The sequence below is a fragment of the Drosophila ficusphila genome, unplaced genomic scaffold (assembly GCF_018152265.1).
Source record: "Drosophila ficusphila isolate 14025-0441.05 unplaced genomic scaffold, ASM1815226v1 contig_286, whole genome shotgun sequence".
Taxonomy (NCBI): Eukaryota; Metazoa; Arthropoda; class Insecta; order Diptera; family Drosophilidae; genus Drosophila; species Drosophila ficusphila.
Genome location: NW_025064189.1, coordinates 5,285,178 through 5,303,776, shown reverse-complemented (window position 1 = coordinate 5,303,776; position 18,599 = coordinate 5,285,178). Strand labels below are relative to the sequence as shown.

Sequence of the window (18,599 nt, the reverse complement as noted above, 5' to 3'; positions counted from 1 at the left end):
CCTTAACTTCTACACAACATTCATGCTATTATCTACTATCCTGGGGATCGGAATTTATAAAAGTGGAATCTTTCTTGGGGCGATGCTGTGTACAAAGCCACCCGTGGGGTTGGGATGCCAAGAGCAGAAAAAGTGGCTCACAAAAGAGGACAAAGTGAAAAGCTATAATCAGATTTAATTAAACACGAAATTGGAACGTTGGCTGGATGTCAGGCAGGCAACTTTTAGCTTGGAACTTGGAATGTGTGTGACACGGTCACTGGCCAAGACTCACGATTTGGCTGCGGGTTCTACTTAAAGTCCAATATATGTATATACTATATATATACAGAATATGGAGTACAGTGGATGTGTGTGCCCATGATATATATGTTGCATTTTTTTTGCACGCCACTTCTGATTTCTCATTACTATTTCAGTTTATGTGGAGCAGCTGGCGACGATTTCCAAGTGTGATAAACTTGCAAGCGAAGCCCCATGGCGTTTCTATTTTTTTTTTTTTTTGCTTTTTTGAATCCACGGATAAGGAACAAAGTGGAGCAGCTGGGCAGCACTTGGAAATCAAAGCTGGCTCCTTATTGCCAGCCTCATTACTTTCGAACAGCCACCCACACATCCTTTTTTTTGGGGTGGCATCTGCATGGGGAGACAATGTATTCATGGCCTGCGACGCCATGATAAACCCGTCCACACTGCGTATGCGTAATATTTCACTTTGCATGCACTCTTAAGTGCCAACTGCCTCCGCATTTCCCAGTGGATAAATTTATGCATTGATTGCCTCGATTTATGAGATGTCTTCACGCTTCCAAACATTGATCCAGTTCAATGGGATTAAGCTTAAGGGAAAATAACTAAATTTAAACTCAAATATTATAATTTTTTGCTTGGAGTGGGTTTATATTTAGTTTAACTTTAATAACTTTCCTATTTAGGGACTCTTTCATATCTTCAGCAAATTAAAAATTTAGAAAGTACAGCTGCTTTTCTTTAAAAATTAATTCCAGAGACCATTATCCATTATAATCTGTTAGCTGCAAGCTGTTGCCAATTGCCTTGGCAATTTTTTCCAGCCATCAAATGCCATTTTTTCTAACTAAATGCACTTTTTGTTTGCAGAGCGAAATTGGACCTCTGGCGCAAAGCCGTTAATCTCCAATGGGGCGACACATTCGGGGGAAGGAAAATTCATAAATGAAAGCTTCTAATTGCCGGAGAATGACAAACGCGACAAGAAATCGGCGCGAGCGAACAAAAGTGAAGCAAACTTTTTAGGCAATCCGACAAAAGGCAGCTAAAAGCAGCTAAAGCCGCAAAAATTGAGCCAACGAAGCGGCGGCGATGCTGTTGATGCCCACATCCTGTGGGCCGGGGCCACCCATCGACCTCGGCCATCCCTCGTCCTTGCCCTCTCACACCTCCCACGTTCACTGCCCCTCCCACTCCCGCCCCCACTACCGCCCACGTTCCCCCGCCCCCCGAAGAGCGACAGATGATGGCGAGTCGGTCCGGCGGTCAGGGATCCACGCCCCAAGGACTTTTTCGGGGTCGAGCATTCCCCAGTGGCTGCTAATCCTCCTCGGACTCCTCGCCATTCTCGCCCAGACACCGAGCAGCCAGGTGGCCGCCGAGAAGAGTAAACACTGTAAGTACACCTTATGATTGTTTTATAAATATATCATACAGTAATTTTAATTGTTTTTATAATGCTCTTTGAATTATATTATACATCAAAGGCGTTTTTATAAAAGCTTAATTTTTAATTATGAACTGTATAATACTATGCTTTAAAAAGTTTAAATTTTTTATAGAGAACTTCATAAAATGTTTTTCAAAACGTATAATATTATCTAAAGTTTCTCTCTTCTTCTCAACATAAAAGTTTAAACCAATTTCAAGGAACATTTTCTTTACTTGATATGTTTTTTATAAACCAGTATAAGTAAAAAGAGTATTACAAGATATTCTTGTTAAATTTTTATAGTATACTATATTTATAAGGAATTAAAATTTATCAAGGTTTTATAATAAGTTTTTAAAGTTTATTTTAAGTGGTTATTAGCTTTTCTAGATTTATAAAAAAATCTTGTTTAGACCATACAACATAATTGTTTGTTGTTAGCAAGAAACTTTTATCGCATTTCCGATGTCAGCCGCAAAATGGTTTTTCATTTTGCACATAGCCACCAATGTGTGTTTTCTATTTAAATAAAAATCCACATTCTTGCATTGACATAATGGAATACATCGTGGCATTTGATGATAGTACTATATGTACCCATAGGAAACGAACATTTTCCACCCTCCATAAACTCTGCTCGTCTTGTACAATGAAATCTGTCAACAGCTTAGTTTTATGTTTTTCTGCGATTTCCCTTGCACGACAATAAAAATTTGTTTGAGCAAATGTAATAAAAGTGCATTTAAATGTTGCCGAACGGAAAAATCCGTAAAAAATGGGAATCCTCGAACTATAAACATATAAGCACCACGCACTCACGCAAATGTATATAAATATATATATAAATGGGTATATATATGTGGTAGGGCGATAACATTGTGTGGCAAAGCTCTTGTGGTAATTCATTCACTTTCCGCATATTGTTTATGTGGCAAATAAACAACGAATAAATACATTTTTATGATGCAATGTCAACGTGCAGAGAGAAGTATTTACATGTGTACAAAAGCACGTGCAAAGGCATTTATTTTTGGGACAAAAGTATTTATGTGACTCTCGGATTAAGTATTTCGGTTTCGGATAAATTCTTTAGGTTCCTTTGGTTAAATCAATGCAGAACTTAATTAAAGTAAAGAATTTAATTAGGATTTAATAGGTTTTCTTTTGTAAGTTCTCAAGCAGAAATTACATTGGTATAAGTTTCAAACTAAAAATATTTATCTGCAATAAACAATACTTGATATAAATTTAAATAAATATTTACTTTCCATATAAGAGATAAGCTTGTTTTTCCTACAACCCAAAGACAAATGTTACACATTAAAGTTATAAAACATTCCCCTTGCCTCCCAGAAAAGTAGTTTTCAGCTAACAAGCCTAGTGTCGGAAATAGTCCGATTATAAACTGGCTGGGGAGACCGTACCCGTATGTATATGGTTTCCCGGATGGGGCCAACGGAGAATGGCGACCGCAATTGGCGACCCATGAAATGGAATTACTCGGGCGGAGCGACGCGTCGTTTGCTCGGTTACAAAGTATGCACTCCATACCTCCATACCATACTCATTCCCTTGCAGTTTGCGTTCCGGCGACGAAAGTTGTTGGCGCAAATTATTTCCGTATTTTAGCATTAAATCATAATTAAAATTTGAAGTAAAACAACTTACATGCCAGCAATTGGGGGCGCCGCCTACTTTGCGGGAAAAGCGGGCTCAACGATTCGGGGGCGGAGCTGCAGTCGCAGTTGCAGTCGCTGCAAAAGTTTTCCTAGTCGAGGGCGCAGAAAAAGTTCGCTGCATACTTATTTGGGCTTGTTTCCGGTTTGCTGCTGACGCGGCTGCCTTTCCTTTCCACTTTCCTCGCTTTCCCCGTTTTCCCCGCTTTTCCTCCGCGAGGAGAGATGCAGCCTAATTGCAGAATCCAGGGGAAAAAGAGCTGGGTGACAAGTGTCGATGCTGACTGGGATTTGCTTTCCTGCACATTGAAATAAGCCAACTACAAATTTCTACTACATTTTCTTTAAAAATTTGTAATCAAATTAAATCAAATTTTAAAGTCTTAGAAAACTTTTAGATATTAATCTTCTTTGTGGTAACAATTCCAGATAAATTTAAGAACAAAATATGAATATAATAGGTATAAAATAGAAACAACTTTAGCGAGATAATTTTAAAACAAATAAAACAAAATATTATATATTCTAGAAAACTGAAATAAATATAATTAAAATGATTTGTTGTTTGATTAGCTCTTATTAGTAAAAAATAGATGCAGTACAACTATGGTATAATGTTATAATGTTATCTTTAGATATCTTTCCCGTTTTATCATCATATACCACTGTTCCCTTCCATAGTTTTGTTTTACTTGCTCATTTCCGGGCGACGCTTAGCTGCACTTTCTGCTGCTCCTGTTCAAAGAATTGTTCCTTCTGCTCCTGGTTCCCGTGATCCTGGTCCTGCTGCTCCTTATTTGCAGTGGCCACACACCCGTACTCCAACTGAGACACAAACGCGAACCGCTGGCGCTTCCCTCGCCGGTTGTGTCCCCATCAGAATTGTGGCCCACGTGGCGTGTACTTAATTTCCCATGCTCATCGCCAGGGCGCGTTAACTTTTTTCACCGGCCACATACTTACTGCCTGCCGTTGCCCCCTTTTTTCTTTTTTTTTTTACCTCATACCTCCTCTGCCATGAAAACTCCCCTATTTCCCCCTACTTATTCCGCTGTCGAGCCGCATTGAAGACTTCTCAACTCGTTCAACAAAATTTGCACAAAAGTTTCATAATTAATTTCATGTTAAGTGGCAATGCGAGTGGTGGGCGTGGTCGTGCCAGCCAGCCAACCAGCCCCCCTTTTCCAAAAAGCCTGCTCTTCCAACCCAAAGTTTCCACAAAAAAAAAAGGAGGAGAAAAATCTCCTGGACTGGTATCTTTAATTTGAATTGTCATTTCCTTTCTTCAGCTCTCGAAGCAGCCACTTTGGTGTCGTCTGCCAGGCATCCTGTTGGTGGCCACGCCCACCTACTCCTACATCCTTTTACCCCCCTCTCCTTTGCCACAAAATGCGGTCGCACGTTCAACTTGATTAGCGTAACTTATAATGACTCGCACGAGCAGCGACTCGGGACAAACTTGTTGGGTCTCACTCAAATTCCATTCTGCCCAAAAACACTTGCAAACGGTTACTTTCATAAGTAAATATATACCCCAGCCATATACATATATATATTTGAGAGGTTTTTGGGGGGTTTTCAGAGGCATTTGCAAGTGGTTTTCATAATTACTTTGTGTGAGTTCTTCATGGTAAATGGATGTGTGTTGAAAACTTTGCGACTGTCACAAAACCGGAACTCCACTTTCACGTGTTTGTTAGCAAACCTTTCACAATTATGTGTGCGCTATTTGCTTGTAATTATATAAACATATATTTACAAGTTTATTGCTTGGGGTCTCGTGTTTTGATAATTGGATTGCGTTCAATTTTGTTAAATTAGACGTGCGTTAGTTTAGCAAATTGGGCGAATGTGGAATATGACTTTGGGAATTGTAGAAGTTATTTCGTTAGTCTTACGCCTTAAAATAATGAGAAGAGTGAATTCTTTGGTGTTTGTAATTTAATATAAATATACATATATTTTTTTTATATTTACCTTTTTATCAGACTGAAAGTAAATAACCAGATTTATAAAACATTTTCACAATTTTGTAAGCAGTTATTTATTACCTTTTTTACAATGTGCAAATCTTTGGCGGATTCCTTTGCTTTTTTATACTTTTTGCGGATACTTTTTAACTTTTATGCGAACATTTTATTGGCTTTTTATAATGGCGGAAATGCGTATGTTTTGACAAGGGATACTGACAGCTCGCACGCTTTTTCCCCAACTCCGGAAAATAAAAACCTTAAACTCTCCCCACTTTTTCCCATCGCATTGTGCGATTCTATGCAATAATGCGAACATTATATAATTTTGAAAATATGTCACGTTGCTGGGATCAAACTCCTCATTCCCCCATTCCTTCCTCCTTTTTGTTACCGAGTCCAACTCAAACAGAAGCCGATGGCCGACTGCCAATAAATTTTGAGGGAAAAACAACTGTCGACGAGGACGAAGAAGTGGCATAAAACTTTTGCTCTTTGTGTTGGCATAAATATGAATGAATGGATTTGGACTTGAGGCTTAGGAGCCAAAGCAGGAGCTCCAAATGGGAATGGAAGTGGGACCAACTGGTCCACTGCGGCATATACTCCACCTCGCTCTGCTACATGGAAATATTCCAAAATGAGTTTCAGTCGAGGAGACCAATGCGGTCTTCCCACGTCAACGGTTCAGTTCACAAAGGCAAAAGGGCTAAAGGGGGTTGAAGGGGGTTAAGAGGGTTGAAGGGGAAGGGAAAGGGGGTAGGAAAGGGGAGACTTTCCATGGGCAATAAATTTTAATTTTCCCTAAATCCTTGCGCATACGAAATGAGATTTGTAACAAGCCGCAGCAATCATCTGGTGGCGCTTTCTTTTCACTGCCTCAAAACTCAAAACTTCTCTCTAAGTGAGAAAATGATTGTCTGGCATATCTTGATTAATTGTGAGTGGCATTATTTGACTTAAAGTCCCAAATGCTTAACCCTTTTATATCAGAGTTAAACTGGTTCAACTCACATGATGCCTATGTTGATGTTAAATAAAACAAAAAAGGAGGTACACTTGTTTTTTCAGGTCTTTCATTAGCAAACATGTCACATTGAAGTTGTTATTTATTTAAAAGGTGAATTTATATTCCCATACTAATTTTAAAATAGATTTTGGCGGGTACTGGAAATTGAATTACATTTTTAAAGACAATATATGACATAAGATAAACCAATTCGACGTGATCAATATACTCCTCAAAATAATTTAAATAAAATAATAAATATTGGTATGCTTATAACAAATATTTCTGAAATTTCTAAGTTCTTTTAAAATTGAAAATATATTTTAGAAAATATATTTAGCAATTCGAAAGGACAAAGAAATATACAAAAATATTATTACATTTATTTGTTATTACTTTTTTATACCTCAAAATAAAACTATGCTGCATTTGGGCGCATTTAAAATGTTGAAAGCGAAGTTTATTCACTTTGTGGGTCATGGCAACCTTTGACCTACTGGCTTCCAGTCCCCCAATCCCAATCCGTCTAATAATAAATCTTTGCCGGGGCGACGATGACTCAGCTGCTTAGCGATCCCTGGAGAGCGGGCACAGGTCACAGTCAAATGCGCAGATAAATGTTTATGGAAGATAAATTGCAGCCAGCGGATAGAAATCAGGCAACGCATAATAAATTCCATTTGTAGTCCGCAACTTGGGGCAATATTTGAACGGGGCAACTGAAAAGAGTTGAAGAGGCGGATTTTTTGCGAGGGAGCGATGCCAAATCGAGTATTGATGCGTTGGCATCCCGCGGCACGATGTCATTGCCAAAAAGTCCCCTCTTGAACCTCCAAAAAAAGAAGCCTCCCACCTCCGACCAATTTCCCACCGAAAAACACCGAACAATGAATTCGTTCGATGCGAATTGGTTTTGTGAAATTGTCCACGAACGTGGGCGGATCATTTATCAATATTTCCGCTCGGCTGCTGGATTCGGAGTAGGTAATCGCTTATTATTCGAAATCGGTCGATAAATGCAATACATATGGTATACCGTATACGTGTGGGTTCCGTTGGCCCACTAACCCCGCAGTCGAACGATTTCCAAACTTAATTTATGTATTGCCAAAAAAACATACACATTCTGTCAATTGCTCGAATTGGACTTGACAAATTGAATTTGGGGAATTTACAAACTTTCACCCGTTTTTAATTGGCTTGAAAAGGGTTTTCCTTGGCAGCCAATCAGTATTTATTTATTGATGTTTGTTTTGAACAAACTTTTTGGTAAAATAATTTAATATTAAATTACTGAGTGAAAAAAGAATAATACATTTTTATTTATATATTATGTTTTCAGTTTTTAAGAAGTCTAACCAATTTAAAATAATTTAATTTCTACACATATTATTTTTTCCGACTTGTAAAACTTACTGAAGTAAAAATACTTTCGAAGCTCCTAAGACAAACCAGAAACTTCTTTTTAAAATTTCCAAAAACTAGAATTTAGTTTGTTAGAATATTTAAATATAATATTTAAGCATATCTGACCCATTTAAAATGACAGAAGACCAAGATGAATTCATTTGGTGCGTTGTATCTCCGGCGAAACATTTGCCCATTTAATTGGGAAACCTTACAGCGAAACACTGAATCCTTGAGTGCTGCATTGATGAATTCCGCAAATCCTCGAGGAGCGAATAAAGAGGGAAAGTGTACACTGTGCAGGACGGGCCACAAAGGGGCATAAAATGAGTTGAACATTCCGGGCATTGTGCCGTCAGTTAAGCACATGAATCCCTTTTGTAATCAAATGCACAGAAAATTGAGTTCTATTCAAGAAAAATCCAGTGCGAGAGTCCCAAACCTCTTTCGTGTCCTCTCCTGATGGGCTTTTTGTATCGGCCGGCTTTTCTTGCCCAAATACATATATAGAGTATATATATATATTTATTATATTTTATATATATACTAAGGAGTATCTGTGTGTGCTGTATCCTTGGTTGAGTTTTGTGTGCGCGTGATCCACTTAGGCGTTGCACAGGGAATCCAGAATCCACGCGCCGGCAAAACAAAGCGTCGAAATTATCTTACCGAGCTAAGATTCCTAAAGGGGCGGAGCGTGGGTGGGCGTGGCCGGTGGCTGAAAGAAAAATATTGCAAGAAGCGCGCCTAGACAATAGCACCGAAATAAGTAAACAACAATAATAACAAAAAAACAACACAGAAAAAATAGAGAGAAAAGCCGCAGGAACAACAATAGCGTAATAAACTAACGATGGAGCCAAACTCGCCGGCAAAAACTATGCAAAAAGTTTTCGCTTTGTTTTTCGCAGCACCAGCAAAAATGGAATTAATAAGAGGAGAGATGATTTTCGAAAAATATTATACTATATATATATTTAAGTCCCCGTTTATGGGGCAGATAAGACCGGGAAAATGCCAGCGAAGGGCAGTGCAAAATTTAATTAACAATTTGTGAGGGCTCAAAGTAAACAAGGCTCCTCCCGAAGGACATCGGATATCCAGGGGTCTTAGCTCAGGATTTACCTTCATAGTTCTGGCTGGAAATGATCTAGTCCTGGCATTGAGTAGCCCTTCGATGGCCGCATGACAAGTTGAGAGCTCCTTGACAAGTTCTTAATGAAAAGTTGAGAAGCGCACATAATTAAACTGCCTTTTGCAAGCGCAACTGCCAAAGTTTGTGCAATCTGGAAAAAAAAAAGGAGAAGGAGTCTAGGTCCTTTGAACATTCGTCGTAAAAGTGGCGACAATGGCCTTAAAGATTTTATAGAACGCGAAAGTCTTTTTGAATAGATAAAAGAAAATGTATAAAATAGTAAAATAGTTATTAGAACACTTAAGTATATAACAAGTTCCAAAAATAATAAACATTTCCTAACTTTTCATACTTTATTACAGTTATAGAAATCTAAAAGTTAAATAAAAGTCATTTGCCATTACGTTTCCCTTATCATTTATTTTATCGACATTAATGTTATTTCACTTAGGAAGCCATCGCTATCGAAGTAAAAAAAGTGAAGTATAAATTGTGAAACTTTTGACTATTCAAACATTTTGACAAGCGACAATTCGCTTGATTATTGCCGTGGAATGGCGGGGAAAAGTCCTTCGAGGAAACTTATCGTGTGGCCCATTTCTAGCGTGTCCTTTTCGCCTGCCAGCTCCTCCTGTTTGTGGCCACCAGCCCCGCCCACTTGCCAGTTGCCACCGCCCAGTTGTCCCAGTAGTTCCTTCATTAGTTTGGCACTTCATCTTGGCTGCACGCTCGAGTGCCTCCGCTCTGAGCTCTGAGGTTGCCACATTCTGAAGAGTGACAAAAGTTTAATGATGCGTTTAAGTTGCACGTGGCATGCCCTTTGGCACCCACAGTGTTCTCCTCCGCAGGACTCGACTCCATTCGATTCCATAGAAGGATTTGATGAGCCATACGCATTGCAATGTTTGTTTGCCAAACGGAGGAGAAGCCTTGGAAAAATTGCAGCTGCCAGCAAGTTATTGATTTTCATCACGCAACTTCCAGACAAATTATGGTGTAGGTTCCGTGGCACTTAACATCGCCTTCAGACAACTGAAATACACAAACCCAATTTACTTGTTTCCTTTATGATTAAAAAAATGGGATTTGGATTCTTTATTAAGTTTAATGTAATTTTATTTGCAGTTAATAACAGAAGGGTTAGATAGCTTTTGTATTCTTAAACTTATTTATATAATTTAGTAGTAGTTGCTTTATAATAATAATAACTCCCCTTAAGTCTGATTAATTTCATCCACTTTGGAGTCCTCTAATTGTTTGAATTGTATAAGAATCACTAAATAAGTAGTAACAGCTGAAAAAATCTTAAACAAAGTGGAGTTATCTATTGCAAAAAATCCATAAGCAGTGAATTGCAATTCCTGTTTAATGCTCTTGGTGAGAAACTTATCGATGAGGTTCTGGAACTGCTTACTCTTTCCATAAATCCTGGCCAGAATCTGAGCCGTACTATTCGTTTCCGAGGCCAAACAATCACAGGCATCGCAAATTACGGCCATTGTGATGGTTTCAGCTAAAACCCAGGCACAGGATAAACCAATTGTATTAGCCACATCTGTTTTGGAACTCGAAATATTGGCAGTCAAGGTGGCAAAGGCCAAATAACTCTGATTAGTCACTGTATAAAAAGAGAAACCGAAGTAAAATAGTAGAGCCACTCCGGCTACAGAGTTCATATTCTCGGTGATGTAGCGAAATTTACACAGCACTTCTATCAGATTGCACAGTTCCCTCCAATTATCCAGATTTCCATTATCCTGAAGACCCAAGGAATCTAGTCGCTGGTTAAGGAAAGCAATCCTTTGGGATAAAGCCATTAAAATAGATCGAAGATATATGGAAAGTATAGTGGAGTATAGCAATTGAAGGGAGTAAATCAGAAGCAGAATAATCTTTTTCTTGGAGCCAATGCCACTTCGATAGTGAATGTAGTAGAAGGCCACAGAAAGTACTCCAAATGCAGCTGAGGTGACCAGGATTCCCAGCTTTCTGCAGCTGTAATTCTCGCAAAATCCACTCACCACCAGGAACTCATCTATTTTGGCAATATCCTGTAGAGTTCGACAATGTCGAGATGAATTTTGTACACTGGACAAAACCATCATTGTGTAGCTCAAAATGCAGAGAAGAGTCTCAATGGTCCGATTGATTTCCTCGGTGTCTCCTTGGGCTCTGGCCACCAGTCTGTACTCCTTCGAGGCGAAAAGGACATCCTCGGCGAAGATTAATGAGCTGATCAGTATAATCAAGGCAACTAGGCGTCCATACCAGCGACCCCATTTCCCCAATCGGAAGTTATCCTCGTCATTTCGAGTATAAAATGGCAGCAAAGCAAATATCTGCGAAGGATATGCTATAGCTCGAATGTCCTGCAGGATCTTCATGGCAATGTGGTCTGTTTTTGTGTAGTTACTATAATGAAATGAGTCTTAGATACTTTTACTGAACTATGCAGCTGTTTAATTGACTCAAATTAGTAATAAATGAACATGATATTAAGACAGAAGATATAATTATATTATGTATATAAAAGTAGGCTTTAACTTCTAAGAGAAATAATTGATACTAAAGGTTAATTGTTGGAAATCTACCATGCATATATATCGATCGCAATTACATGACACTTAAAATTGTTGGTTCCAAGGAAATTATATTAACTTGGCCCACATCTGCAATTAATTTGATCAAAGTCGAAAACATGAGCGATGAGTGGGCTGAGTAGTTCGCGTGGCAAAAATTACAATCATTGGGTAATTACGAGCTAATGCGACCTGTAATAATTGCCGACTGGCATAAATATCCGTGGAACTTGAAAGCCTCTCCGTCCGATGTGCCACGCAAATTGGCCAATTACTTTGACAAACCGCCGGCGGCGAATGGAGCTCCTCGATGAGCCAGCTCCACGAGAATTATCCTGACGGACATCCTGGGGCCAATAGAAACGGCAAACGGCAAACGGCAACAGCAGGAGGACTCCGTTCCTGAATGGAGATTAAGCTCATTATGCAAACGCCTTCCAACCGATGAGCTCCGATGGACGGAGTCGTCCAGGCGAAAGGCATTTACTTCAATTATTTCATTAAAGCAGCAACATCAAGCGACAAAAGTCCGGGGGCATCATCTGCGAGTCCTTCGAGTCCTGCGAATCCTGCGAATCCTTGTGGCCATCGCAGTGTGCCTCCAAGATGCCATCGAATTTCGGTGGCGCTAATGGAGCGTGTGAGTCCGCCACCAGCTGTCCCACTCAGCCAGCATTTCGACTTAGTCAACTGGATGGAGCGTACAGTATACCCAACAATTTTATAATCTTTCCCAAGAAATACTGGCAAAAAATTAGAAAATTGAAAAAGGAGAAGCCTATAAAGCATACAAACCATGAAATATGAATTTAAAAAAATATACAAAATCGCTAAAAATCTGTAAGAGCCAGTAGAAGTAAAAATCTTTTAAAATAATCTAAAATGAACTCTTCAAGTTATTATTATTAAATAATTCAGGTTACATTCATTTAAAAGCATAATAATTTTCGGTAAATTTTTGATAATTAAGTTTCATATTCTCTATAATATAAATAACAATTTATTAGTTATCATTCCACCCAAGAAATTCCGACAAAAAATAAGTAGAAGTAAAAATATTTTAATGATATTTCAAGCAAAGAATCTGAAATAAACTCAGCAAGTAGATATTATTAAATAAATCAAGTTACATTCTTCAAAGGCATAATAATGTTGGATAAATTAAGTGTGATAAAGTAAAATATTTTCTGTACTATTAAAACAATTTAATTAGTTATTATTTCAGCCAGAATTACTTTTGAAATTTTAAAGCAAGGTATACCCCATACTTTTCACCACTCAGTGTATAGTTTGTGGGGCGATGACTCTACACGAACATGGCGGGTCATTTGGGGGCCAGTAAAATTCAATATCGGAGCCCAGGAAATTCATTGTTTAACCTTTGTTGCTTAAATTGCTCAAATTCCTGCCATTAGTTTGACAAACGAGCCAGCGAAATTATTTTGTTGCAGCCAAGTTGCCGTTCGCATCCGGAGTGAAAATGGGGCGGAGCTCGATCGAAAACCGAGCAGATTTTCCGAGGCGGGGGAGGAGGGGAAAAGGGGAAAAGTTAGTTGCCACAGCATTGGAGCAAGCATGGAGTAGCTAAGGCAACTTTGACCCCTTGGAAAACCCCCATTCGGAAAATCTCCACCAAACGAAACTTTCGTTCAATCCCGGTGCTTTGGGGCACGCAGCAAGCTTTTCCCGGTTGCGGTTTCGTTACCGTTGGTTGCCACAGCTCCCATTGTTGCCACAGCTCCTTCCACGGTGGTCATCCTCATCTCCATCCTCCGGTTCCGGCTCCACTGCTGCAGATTTATTTGTGGTTTTGCATAATCACTGGAAATTAGTTTAAAATATTTACATTAAATTTGCATCCCGATTCCGGGCGCTTTTCGGCTGCAGGATATGCTAAGTATAAGTATAAGTATAAGCTCTTAAATGGGCATTAGCCTGTTGGCCGGGTTCAAGGAGAATCGCCAAAGGATGGCTAATTAAATAAACCCCTTGATTAACTAGAATAAATTAAATTCCTAAGGAAATTGCAAGCGGTTTCTTTGAGAGATTTTGATTTATGAAGAGAAGTTGATTACCAAATATTTGGATATTATTAAGAGAAGTTTGTGTTTGATTTTAATTTAAAATCATAAATAAATGTATGCAAACTCTAGAGCATTTTCAACTTTAAAACTCACCCCATATTTTATTTAGTCTATATTATTTTAGCCTAGTACACGACTAACTACTAAAGTACTTTCAAACTTTTAAAATTCATCCGATTGCGAACTACCCATAGTCGAAAAAGTTAAAACTCATTTAACCACTTTATTGAACTACCAACTAAAACATGAGGAGTCAATAAATATTGAAGTTCCTCTCGTACACTTTGTTTTTCCAACCAAAGTTTTGCGATGCCAGCGAAATATTTGCCAAGGCATCTTCGAAACTTTCTCTAATCACAGTTTGGCACAAAGTTAAATTCATCAAATAAACTTACCGAAGTCACCGTTCCCCGATGCAGTATACCTGCCAACGTATTTGCAATGCTCCTGGTGATTATCCTGGGAAATATCCTTTGGGAAACACTTTTAGCCGAGATCCACTTGTTTACGTGTGTCAACGAATATAATAATTCTCAGCTCGCTGCTCAGAGCTTCCACTCTCGTTCTATATTTGCCAATGCTCTCAAGGTGCCAGAAATGGCGACGATTCCAAGTTTTAAAAGCTGCACACAAAGAAAAGTTTATTTTATGAGCTTACATAATAATATTTTAAGGGTTTATTAAACTCCACTATTGGTAGTTTTATTCTGAGAAAAAATAGAAATTAAAGATTTAAAAAACTGGGGATATTTGGAAACTAAACTTTTAGTAGTTGTATGAGCATCTATAATATAATATATAAAAGTTAATAAATATTTTATAAGTGAAAAAATTTTTAAAGTAAAAATCGAATAAAAAGTATTTAATTTTTGGTAAATCAGTATTAAAAATAAAAATATAATTATTTAAAAGTTGAGAGATGTTTTCCAACTCAATAAAAATCTGCTTTAAATCAATGTCAAAATTGTTTCCCGTGTACCAAAGGACTTCTTTATTTGCGAAGGTCGCTCCATGCGTGTGACTGTGTCCCCAAAAGAAAACGGGAAGAGAAGAAAGTTAGAAAGCTGAGTAAACATCATTTTCCAGCCCGAGCAAAAGAAGACATCTAGTGTCCGGGGAGGCGAGTCTAGAAACCGAAAAAACTGCAACTGGAGTTTGGGCCAAAACGCATTTAGGACCACCAAACACTTCCGGCCAACCCTTCACCCCTTTCGACCGGAAGCATTAAGCTGTGGAATAGCTTCTCCTGCTACGAAAGCCATTACCAATGCGATTCCGAGTGCCGCGAGTTATGGTGACGACCCGCAACTTGGACGTTCGCAGATTGTTTGCGAATTGCCACTGGCAATATGGGGACTTTAGCCATCACGATAAGTCCGAAAGGAGCTGAAAAAAGGCAGAAAACTTGGCTGAATCTTTCTCGATTGGCAACATAAAAAAAAGCTGAAAGTCTGAGCTTTTGGAAAACAGATTTCGTGGCATTATTAGTCGATTAATAACGCGGGAATTAAAGCCACCAAATTAATTATGCCATTTTTAATCCTTTTGGCTCAGTCTTAGCAAACGACATTCCTACCAAGTAATCCCTGCCATTAACTGAAAAATTGGCTTTGAATGGCAGATGCGACTCAGTCGGTTTTGGATTTGGATATTTCCATGAACACGCCGTACAGATTTGCTTGGTTTTTTGCTTTTTTTTGTGCCATCTCGTCTCCCTTTTGATGTGGGACACTCTTCGGATTTAAGCCGGGCATTATCCCTAATTTCGAAAATGCCGTTTTCCTGTGTTTTTGCTGCCCAGCCATCAGAACTAAGCTCCCAACTGCCCCCAAGTCCGAATTTTCCTCTCGAGATCCGAGTGGTTTTTCCACTTCCACTTTTCCTCCTCGTTATCTTCGTTCGGTTGCCCTTCCATTTATTTTTCCCCGCTTTTTCCCTGCGAGTGCATAAACAAATTGAAGATAAACATACTTATGTGAGAATATATATAAGCTAGGGTACCGAGGGAAAAATTAAAGATATTTATATTAGGAAATCTGATGAAGAAAATGCAATTAAAAAAATATTAAAAAATTACTAATTAGTTAAGGAGATTTAAAAAAAAAATGTTATTAAGTTTTACAAGAAATTTTAATAATAGCTTTTTATTAAAGCGTCAATTTGTAGACTTATATTCAGAACAAATATTTATTTCAATTTATAATTTATTGTCAAAAAAAAAGACAATGTTCAAAAGGAGAATATTGAAGATTTGCTTAACAATATCAAAAGTTTGAACATTCAATTTTAAATGGTTTGAATTTACAATACCTTTTCAAAATTAAGCTTGACAACTTCAATTAATTTATTTAAAGTGCATGCAGTTGGCTCAGGGAAAAACTGAACTTGAAGCATGTTGCAATTTCAGCCACCAGATCCGCGATGAGCCACCTCCCCCTTTCCCCTTTCCCCATTCCCCCGGCAAATGGAATTGTTTTCCCTGGAGCTGGCAACATTTGTGTCAGAAATGCCTTAATTTATAGAAAATGTATCTGCTGGATGGGAAAGGACTCCATCCCGGGGCTGCCATGAATGTCACATGGGTTTCAACGTCCTGCGCGGCTTTCGTTTGTCTTTCACTTCACACAGAAGGACCGACAGCCCGAAGGCAGCCACGATTTGCTCATGTCCCGACAGCCACTCCCACTCCTGATGTTCCTACTCCTGCTTCTACTCCTCCTCCTCCTGCTCCTCCTCCTCCTCTTGCTCCTTTTCCGCCTCCTATCTATCTCGGTACATCTCCTTCTTCCCCGGGGGCCTCAGCGCAGATGCATGATAATCCCGATACGAACTTCGGGGGTAAACACACACAGCCAACTCGAACCCACTCCACTCCACAAAGTGCAACCCCAACTCCACTGTATTCCAGTCCAGTGGCAATCCTGTCCAGAAATGATTGAGGGATTTCTGGCCGCCGAGGAGCCAATGATAACGGAAACGGCAACCAAGCACTTTGCGCTCCATTTTCACTCCACACAACGTAATTGATATTTTACAATTGTCTCTGCCGGTTCATTTCCTTTAGAGCTCCAACCTCCTTCGTCCTTCGTCCTTCGTCCTCTGTGATTCTGTGGCAAATTGTGCAGAAATTCTATTTCTATTTCTCACTTCACCCCCAACCTCCAGTTGCCATATGGGATGCAGATATAGATACGGATGCGAATGCTGAATGCGGATACAGATGCACATGGATCTGCGCGCTGCGCCGAACTGAGTTGCCCCATTTGTCGCTGTCGATGCTGCACTCCACTCCCAGCTGAGTGAAATTATTCAACCGGCAGCAGCTGCAAGTGAATTTATCAGCAGGAAGAGCTCTGATAACATAACTTCTGATATACATATTCAGGAGAGCAGTAAAACCAGCTGCGCCCGAAAGCCCTTGTAACCCAAAATCCAGCAGAAAGTCAAGTCATTTTTTTCAAGAAAATCACAGATGCTTCTTAATGTTTTAAGTCATTTGTTAAAAAAAAGATAGAAATGTGCTAGAATTAATATTGGTAGGTGGTTAACTTCTTTAAACTTTTAGATACCCCATTTAGATTGAATAACTATCCAAAATCAAGTAGTATATTATTTTTGTTGTTAAAGCTTATCGTTATTTACAATACAAATTATTTATTATAATTTCTGTTTCTATTTAGGTATCGCATTTACTAAAGTCAAGTAATTTTTTTCAAGAATATCACAGATGCTTCTTAATATTTTAAGTCAGTTGTTAAAAAAAAGATACAAATGTGCCAGAATTAATTTGAGTAGGTGGTAAACTTTTTTATACTTTTAGATTGAATAACTATCAAAAAACAAGTATTATATTAATTTTCTTGTTAAAGCTTATCTTTATTTACAATATAAATAATTTATTATAATTTCAGTTTCTATTTGGGTATCGCATTTATTTGTAAATACAGTTTGCTTACAAGCCGTAATGAAAAAGCCATTAGGCAAACTTAATACAAACTGGGCGTTATGTTACGCTCATATTTTGTTGGTATCATGATTGCCAGCCATTACCTAACGCTAATCTGTTAATTTCTCGTTAAGGCCATGACTTGTGAGTTATTTTTCCCTGCTTTGTTTACTCACTAGAATGTTGAATGTTGTTGAGCTAAGTACAGAAGCCAGCGGCGGAATGGCTGCCTTCAAAAATTTCCACTGGCTGAAAGGCCACGGAAAATTACTCACCAAGTGGCTTGCGGCCAATTTGTGCAGGTGGCAAAGGAGCGGAGCAACCACGCCCCCATTTTCACCTCCCATTCTACGCCCGTTTTGGGCTCTTTGCTACACTCTGCTATTTACTTTGCCGGAGATCAAAGCGAAATGTGTAACGAAATTGCCAATTACATATAAAGCAGGAAAACTGTCTACCTATTCAGGCTGTAGGAAATCTATTTTTTTTTTTTAGGGGAAATACACAAGAAAATATATCATCTTAAAAATTGTTTCAAAATCTGTACAGTAGCTTAGGATTCAATAGTAAATTAGGGATCAATACAAGTTCAATACATATGTTCCCAAGATTTAATTGAGTTTATTACAATATTTGCCCAAAAAAGTATGCTATACTTTTTACAAAAGGAATAGTTAATGCCTTTTTCGTGTTTTTCTCTGTGTAGAAAAGCAATAGGGTCTAAAACAAAGGGCAGCCAAGTCTGTCAGCAATTCAATCCAAATTGTGAATTCAATTTTGAAGTTGGCAGCGCGGCGACGACAACATTTGTGACCGAAAATGAGGCATTTGCCGGAAGCCCAGGAGCTCACATGATGGCTCTTTTTGCCCATCATTCGCTCCCAGTGCCGGGGCGTAAAACAAATTTGTAGTAAATTCCTTGGGCGTGCTTCTTTTTCCCCCCTTTCCCTCTGCAACTCCCAATCTCTCAGTTGGCCAGGATGCGGCGTCATCTTTTCGTGTGCGTTTTATTGGGGGCGAAATTGAATTAGTGCGGCGGCGGGAACGGAAGCGGTTGCTAGGCAGGAAATTGCCTGAAATCAGGCGCATGTAAGCTCGGTGGGGGGTTGCCT

General features: G+C 38.8%; 2 protein-coding genes across 3 annotated transcripts in view; one reads left to right on the top strand and one right to left on the bottom strand.

The window, feature by feature from the left end:
- LOC108100474 overlaps positions 1-18,599 on the top strand; it is a 44,688-nt gene that overhangs the window by 5,616 nt on the left and 20,473 nt on the right. For both annotated transcript variants that reach the window (XM_017204404.1, XM_017204405.2), the window contains exon 2: positions 1,120-1,645. In XM_017204404.1, coding sequence (XP_017059893.1) covers positions 1,342-1,645 — 304 coding nt within the window. In that variant the 5' untranslated portion in view covers positions 1,120-1,341. The remainder of the gene's footprint in view (positions 1-1,119; positions 1,646-18,599) is intronic.
- LOC108100475 (gustatory receptor 68a) lies at positions 9,660-11,377 on the bottom strand. The gene has a single exon (XM_017204407.1). The coding sequence runs from the start codon at positions 11,260-11,262 to the stop codon at positions 10,093-10,095; it is 1,170 nt and encodes a 389-aa protein (XP_017059896.1). The 5' UTR covers positions 11,263-11,377; the 3' UTR covers positions 9,660-10,092.

Bases quoted from the DNA above. Each gene is read 5' to 3' on its own strand.
- LOC108100475 (XM_017204407.1), bottom strand. From the start codon at position 11,262: ATGAAGATCCTGCAGGACATTCGAGCTATAGCATATCCTTCGCAGATA.